The 8,485-nt window shown below is 35.4% G+C and overlaps 1 protein-coding gene across 3 annotated transcripts in view; it reads right to left on the bottom strand.

Annotated features, from left to right (window-relative positions):
- Positions 1-413: 413 nt before the first annotated feature.
- Positions 414-8,485, bottom strand: part of dnajc5ga (DnaJ (Hsp40) homolog, subfamily C, member 5 gamma a) — a 56,446-nt gene continuing 48,374 nt past the window's right edge. For all 3 annotated transcript variants that reach the window (XM_041187622.1, XM_041187623.1, XM_041187624.1), the window contains one exon: positions 414-7,485. Coding sequence is in view for 2 of the 3 variants with exons in the window: in XM_041187624.1 (XP_041043558.1) it covers positions 7,424-7,485 (62 nt within the window). In the remaining variant the exon portion in view is untranslated. The remainder of the gene's footprint in view (positions 7,486-8,485) is intronic.

Below are 8,485 nucleotides of genomic sequence, written 5' to 3'. Positions count from 1 at the left end.
TTAAATTTAATTCTCACAAGTAAATTCTTCTTCACAAAAGAGGCTGAAATAGATTTCCCAGTGGAGTGCTGGAAGTAAAATAAAAGCAAAATACTGCGGATGCTGGGAATCCGAAACAAAAACAGAAAATTCGGGAAAAACTCAGCAGGTCTGGCAGCATCTGTGGAGAGAGAAATAGAGTTAATGCTTCAAGTCCGTATGACTCTTCTTCAGAGCAATGTTGTGGAAGTAAAATCCTGACATAATTTAACAATCAGTTAGATGACAATTTTGGGGGTGGGGGGGGGGGGGGTGTTAGGAGAAGAGACATAGGGAATGATTGTAAAATCTATCAATAAGCATATAATAGCCTTCTTCATCTGTGGCAATCTTGTGAAAAGTAGGTTAAACCATAACGCATGCCAGCCATCATATTAGGAATCCACATTTATTGTCAAGTCTTTCATGAGAAAATTGTACAAAATATATTCTGATCACATTAAATCCAGACACAGCCCAGTCTAGATTAAAATTGCAACATTACTCAGTTCCCTATAAATGAATGTTCACTATCCCTTTATATAGTGAAGTATGCAACTGAAAAATACCCCAAGCCCTTTAACCATTAAACACAGTTCAGAATTTTCATGACTGTGATGTTTCTCATTACAGCAGTCTTACAACAAGAGATGGGAGCAAAATAAATCTCCCTTCGAACCTTTTCTGGAGATAGAAATGTGGACAATGAGACAGTATCATTATTCAACTACATTCAATCAGTGATATGTTTAAGTTTAAATTTGAAGTTTTTCTTTTTAATAACATGCATGATTTTGAAAACAACCTACAGAAATCATAACCTCGCCTTTCATAAAGAATTTACATTGTTACTAGAATAGTTTGCCATGCTTTAGAAGTGTTATGTTGGACATAATCAACATCATTAACAAAGAAGCACTGCCACTAGTTTAAATTTAGTTGTTAACTTTCTTTCACAACCAGCATTCTTTCAAAACAGCTTCCCTGGCTCTTGGCCTATAGGTTGATTTAACTGCACATTCCTAGTTGCAACAGTTAAACCAGCTCCCAACAGATCTTAATTTTAGTAGGCTACAGAACTGTAAGAAAATCTGCCAGAAATACTTTTTAAAAAATGGTTTACTAAAAGGAAGCTGTCTCATTTTATGAAGAGCTTGACTTCCCAAAAATACATCCCAAAAGTCCTATTATTGGGTAACATTCTAAGCAGACAACATACGATATGATTAAGATAGAAAAACACAAATATCAGAGTAACATGGCACATGCTCTTCTCTACTTACATCAGACTAAAATTGCATAGCATTACATTTGAATTCAAAGCAACAACTAAATTTGTTTATACAAAATTTTGCCATAAAGTTTCAAAACTGCATATACAAGTAATATATTTAAATGCTTTGAAAAAAACAATTCCAGTAATTCATGGAGTATGGCCAATCAGCACAAGACATTACGGGGATATTATTCAGAGCAAACAGTTCCAGTATTTAGTGCAATTCCGGAAATGCTATGCCTAAAGTTTCTGTACCTAAACAAATAATCCTGAATGCTTTAAAAGGGAACAAGATCACTTACTATTGCCAGCGATTTACTAAATAATTCTAGTAATGTTTACATGTTTATTCCAGATATAATGTCTAGAATTGAGATTATCAGACAGTGATTCCACCAGATGAGTTATTTTCACATTTCAGGTGTTTCTCATCACCTTGAGTACAAACATGAAGGCTGGTCAAGTTACAAAAATATTAACTCAAAATTCACTGAGCGTACTATTGCACATAAGCTCACATTTAACCCCAAAGGCAGTAGGTTATGCATTCATAATTGGAGATTTTTGGCCATGTTTAATATAAGTAGAGAACTTAGTTTTTGATCTTGACTCATTCTAGCTACAGAATAGTTCTGGCCAGGCAGCCTGGCTTCAAATTCCATTTTTCACAATGAAGAGGGAGCTCTGTGCCTCCATACTCCTTCATGCACAGAGTTAGATTCCAGATGTCAAATTCTAAATGTTGAGCTAGCGGGACCCCTGAGTACTGCTTAAAACTCCACTGGAGTTATGATTTATTTGGCATTAAGCCCAAGCAGTGGGAAACTCTTTTCATGTGATCTAACACTACTGCCACCTGGGGTGGGCACTGGATCCAGCTCGGGAGTTATAATGCCCTGCAATTTATTTGGCAGTTATGTTTATATTCAGTGATCAACAGTTGCAGTGTATGTTTTGCAGTATAACTGCACCCCTACATAGCACAATGTTACAGCATGTTTTAGTACTAAGTAGTCCCTGATCCATTAACCAGATATATTATGAAAATATATGACTGCTGTTCAAATTTTGATCAAATGGCACAGACAGCATAAGAGGAAGCACTTAACATTTACTGCTGTAGATAACCTGTGTGACTTGGCCATCATTTACCATGAATGATGTGGACATTTGCAATAAGTAAACAGTTTTTTTCTTAAAAAGGGGACCCTTAACCACCCTTGCAACCACTGCAGATCCTCAATTTATAACCTAACTTCCTCCCCCCGCCCCACCAAGTTATTCATCTGGCTGAATAAATAATCATTTCTGAAGGTGAGCACAACTGGAATAAAAAAAGATGTTCCCCAAAAACAGAATTTTTTTTATTATTAGGGACATACATTTCACCAGTTAAAGCCTTAGAATTCAGCTTATACTGTGTGGGTAAAATCATTAAAAAAAAAAATCTTTAGCTTTTAAAATAAGATTTGGTTGCACATGTGTAACTTCCAAGAAAAGTGCAATTTAGATTTGTAGTGGATGGATTAATAAATGCGTAACTGTCAGAAGCATACAGGAGCTGTATGTCAAAACACTGGTTTCCAAATTCCACTATCAGACAGATCTTTGTTGTACATTTTTCCTTCAGAAAACTTTCAAACAAATGTGGATGCAGAATCCATGTATTCAGATTATTAGACGATTAATGCATATTCAGGAAAGACATTCTTTACATTATGGATGTTTAAAGGGATAAAATTAATCAATGTTTTAATCACCTTTTTTGCTCTTCATCCCAAACACACTGCTTTTTAATTCTTTATAAAGATATACTGATCAAAGTTTTGGTTTGTACAGATTTAGTTTGGCCTAAACAAATTGCATTAAAAAAATATAGTTGCTCAACAACTTTAACCTCAATTATATTTCAAAGAGGGAATTCCTAGGAAATACAACACTCAAGGGTATGTTATGCCCCCTATAGTCCACAACAGTGTTACAACAGAAATGTTAACTGCAAAGGGTATTTAAAGGAGGGGAGAAAAAAACTATTTTAATGAAAAGGCGCATCACTTTCTTATATCAGTTATTTGTATTAAAAATACATTTCAGTCGGAAACAATCCAGGTGAGTGTGCAACATCTGCTATGAGCAACACTTAAAAATAAAGTAGGACTATGCAACTGTTAAAAAAATCCACTCAGGTCAAAATATTCAACAGAATCTAGGCTACAGAACTGCGCCACAAGAATTTTCACACCTTGAGATCTTCAACAAAGCTATCTACTTTTAAATGATAAGTACGATTTGTAAACCAGAACCTCATTACCAAATTAACTTTGTATCCCAAACATGAAACAGCAGTAACTCTGAAAAGTTAAAGCAGAAAACTTTACCCACGATGGGGAGAAGTGACATAAAACATGTGCCTCAGCAAAGAACAACTGATTCCTGTTTTAATACACTGCAATTGGACAAATATTAATCTGTAATTACTGAGAAAGCTGCTTCTGTAATCACTGTGTGACATACAAATTATGCTAAGTGGGTATCAACATTAACCCTTTGTTCACAGAAACATGGATCATCAGCATAGGTGTTAGAAATTCAAACTGCTTTGTTAAAAAATGACAGCTCTAAAGCTGCAGAACATGATAGAAAAATAAGCAATACTGGCCAAAAAGGTGCCATATACATTGTTCATCCACAGTAATGACAATCATGTGAAAGATACACATTTTGTAAGTGATTTGCATAAATTTGTAAGATGACAAAAGTTAAAAATGGCTATTCTGTTTTCATACAGTATTATACATTTATGTAACTCTCAGGTATTAGTCCCCAAAGCAACTTGTGCAGCCTTACTGCTTTTGGTTAGACCATATTAACAAGTTTTCTCCACATCTGTAATTAGAGAGGCCATTTCACATGTTCAGAGGATTGTTAGACCAAAAATGTCTTGCATGTCTCTGTTGGAATACAACCCATTTTCTGGAATGGATCAGAAATTGGAAAATGTAAAGTATATAAAGATTTTACTTGAGCTGCATTCATCTAATGTTTACAGTTGTATATTGTTATCCAAAACCTGGATTCAGTGACCAAAAGATATTTCAAATGAGTTCTAAAAATATTTTGCTATAATATACTGCAGCTTTGAAGACCCTTTCTACCAGACTTATTCTCTGTCTCAAAAAGTTTACTACAGGATAAATTCCATTACTGAGGTTTGTTAGCTGTAAACATGTACTTTAGAAAATGCACAAGTATGGAAACTTTGCGCACAGTAATAAAATTTATACAGTTAAATGAACATTTTAAAAGTTCAGTATAATAAATGTAGCATACAGGTTCCAGTATTTACAATTAGATCAATAAAAAGAGTGGCTAATTGTCATTTATCAATTATGTTATGTGCATCAATTAAATATACATTTCATGATTCCTGGAAAAGCATTTTAGTTGGCATTTACAATCATTATATTTAGTGGCAGCACAAAAACCTGTTTGACAGGATTCAACTTCAATCTTATTACAGTAATTTTGTTCACCCACAGTCTGCAAGTAATAAAGATTTGATTGCTTTTGATTGGAAATTATAAAACAACCTCAATAATCTATTACAGGTGCACCAAAGCAGCCGATTCCTTTTAAAAGAGCAGTGTTAATTTTCAATGTTGATTAATTAAGAATGAAGCTGTAGATTTAAGTTTAGTTGTTCTTTTTATTTAAATTCCATTGCTTTATTAATTTTAGTGATCACTGTAGAAAAGTCCAAAACTTCTGAAAGATCTGCAGTTGCAATAGTCACATAAATGACATTTGTAAAATCTGCCCATGCAGTAAAAGTCATCAGCAAGTATGCATGACTACCAGCTCAAAAAAATAATCTTTGAGTCAGTGGCTCATTAAATTAAAATTTTCTCACTTAGTTGCTGCCATAGCATATTACAGAAATTCACTTTCACCCATTTGCTGAAGGATATAAGATACCCTTGGACACCTAAAAAAATAAACAGAATCTTTGAGATTGGCTTTTTAATAAGGGAAAATACTCTGAAGATTGAATTAGTTTTGTATTTGTAAAGTTAAGCTATGGGGGATTTATCAGACACCATTAGGTACAGGTTAGTAATTAATAGCCATCAACCTTTACTCAGAATTTATCATAGAACTGCAAATGCCTGCAATGCCACTCTGTGTCCAACAGGTTGATGTGGTGTGTCTAGTGTGTAGGTGAAAAAAGTTAGCGTGCTTTTCACTTTTTGTTTGTTAGTTTGCTTCTCACTTCAAACCTATACTGCTGGCTAGCAGCAATGCATAAAGGAGAGCCAAAAGCCCAAGCCTCTGCCTGTCAATACACAGCCTCTCCACTGGCAAGTCCTCTACTGTGCCTCATGAAGCATGCGGACACTGGGTCCCTCGAGGCCTCAAAGGAACTTGGAGGAAGTTTGTCCCCCAAGTATGCAGGCCCACCGTGTATGGGCAAGTCCTGGTACTCATGAGCTAAACTCCCAGCTCTGGGAAAATAGTTCCACTGCCCTGTGGCTACGTTGGGAGACATGAAGGCTAAGGGAATAAACCCTGACAGATAATCTGGAGTGCAATCCAAAGACAGACTGAGGCCTAACTCTCTGTCATCTTTTAGGCAACTCCTGCAACCAAGGCCGTGCCAAACGTCGTGTTCTGTATTTCTTTGGATCCAACTGGAGAGGCCGACAGGGAGACCCTGACTTTTGAGCAGTCCAGGGTCTCTATAAAATTTGCACCTTGGAGAGTTTCACTGAACACAAGAGTTGACCATCAAGGAACAAACCATCATCTCACAAGATGGATGGCTGCCAAAGGTTGATAAATTCAGTCAGGAAATTAAAACTGGATCTACATTTTCCCACCTTAAAAATTTCTTTAAAAACTAATGTGTTATTCAAAACTTCCAATAAATCAAAATTCTGATAGAAGTTAGCAGCACTGGATTCACAGCTAAATGCATTGCAGATCCAAATATCCATCTATGATTAAGAGATTTAAATTTTTGGCCAGATTACAGATAGTTTTTTTAAAGCAGTCAAGTAAATCTTACAACAGTAATTAGCTCATAGCACTATATCCAGAGACTGTGGATTACATCTTCCCACATATGTTCCTGATAACTAAATCCACTGAGTCAATAAGTAAATAACCTATTTGGCACAAAACTTCAATCACTAATCAAAAGTGCAGTGCTGTACAGAGTACATTCTTATTAGGTCAAATAGCCATTTTTAAGAAAACAAAAGCTTTATGGAGCTAACTTTTGGTGAACGTGCAAAAGTTTCTCCCCTAATGAAACAATAATTCCAGTATACCCTAAAACTAATAGGTTGCGTCATTCAAATAAAAAACATCCACCTGGTCAACTAAGTTGTGGTGCACATGGCAAATCTATTATGCACTTACACATTTAAATGCCTCCATACAATGAAGAAACTACTTTCTAAGCCATCAGAACTGAAATATTCAAGACATCTATAATTCCCAAACCAAATTTGATTTGGCAACCATTCTCCACATGCTTCAGAAAAGGACTGGCTTTTGTGGTAAACATAGTAAAAGTGTACTCTGGGCCAAAGACGTGTACAGTATATACATTTTTCTTGAATTAGCAGTGTTTTACTAATAGCTAACGTAGTAATTTGAAAGCCTAAAATCAGTGCAACTTGAAATTACTTACCATTTTTATTCGCAAACCAACTCAGATATCTGGTTCAATGGAATGAAGTATGAAGTTATAAAGTTTTCAGTCCAATACAGACCTAGTACATAGCTATACTTGTTTTTAAAAAAAGCCTGTAGGACTAATAAAAAAAAAAGCAGCCAAGTAACCATTTTGTTTAAAATAGATTATATCTCATAAGAATGTTTCAGTTGCTCTGTGGTTGGACATAACACAAGTGTAGACTGTACAATACATTACAAAACAAATTTACAAGTGTGTTGGTTGACTCTAAAGATCATTCAGAAAAAAATGGCAAACTATAAATTACATATATGTTCAGTCAAAATAAATTTTCAGAACCCTGCTCAAATATGCCTTGTTAAAATGAATTTTCGGATCCTCTTTTTTTATGTGTCGCTTCTGCAGCCAGATTTTTGGTCAGAAGACAGCTAGGTTGATTCAGATTCCGCGGATTCTGACGGTGGCTGAATGATGATTGGGATATTTACACCTAAAGTGGAAAACAAAAAAGTTGATTACTATGATGTGGTATATCCCCAACATAAAATGCAAGAACAGATGCATTTTTTAATATATATTTATTCGATCACAGGAGGTGGACATTGCTGGTTAGGCCAGCATTTACTGCCCATACCTAATTGTCCTCGAGAAAGTGGTGGTGAGGCATTGCACAGCGATAATTTAAATGGTATATCAGCCAAGATTAGAATAATCAGAACATTGTGATTAGTGGTAACAATAAGATTCTGGATGTGTAACATATTATTTAGCATGTAAGCGCGCAATTGAATGCCAGCGTTATGGCAATGATTCAGAGCTAGGTTGTAACTGATTTAAACATTTCCTTAATTTGCTGCATTTTATGGAGAACTAACTAAAAATAATTATTGTTACACAATCACTGTCTGAATTAGGCAGTTTTAGAAATAGGAGATGAAGAGAACAAATTTTAAAAATGCTTTTCTTGTCTCCCATACATCTTCAAACATGTCATATACAATGCATTACTTTGAAATGCAGTGACTGTTAGGTAGGCAAACAGAGACAAAAGGGGGTGTGTGAAAGAGAAGAAACTCACTTAAAATATTGGGTGAAACTGTGAAGGTCAGGAAAGCCTCAGGAATAAACCCAAGATTGCACTTTTAATCTGAGCAATTGCAGCCATTAGTGCACAACTGGCTCCAACATTCCTGACTTTGTGGGGGGTGGGTGGGGAGGAAATGTATCATTTGAATGAAACATGCTTAAAATATAACCTTTAAATAAGCTCAATTTGCAATTCCTAAATGAGCCAAGTTATTTGAAAGGCTAATGCACTCATACTCAGCTGTACAAAAGGAACGTAACACACGTATCCAGCCCCAAGTATTTAGACTCTCATTAAGCATTCAACAGCATTAAATAAAAAGCAAGCAAAGTCTGAGGCCTTTGAAAACAGACATGGAACATTTCTGATCTGAGCCTCAAGAGAATATGCAACATCCGCAGTT

This window comes from Carcharodon carcharias, chromosome 5, assembly GCF_017639515.1.
Source record: "Carcharodon carcharias isolate sCarCar2 chromosome 5, sCarCar2.pri, whole genome shotgun sequence".
Lineage (NCBI taxonomy): Eukaryota > Metazoa > Chordata > Chondrichthyes > Lamniformes > Lamnidae > Carcharodon > Carcharodon carcharias.
Note: the sequence above shows the minus strand (reverse complement) of the source record. Positions and strands in the feature narration are given on the sequence as shown.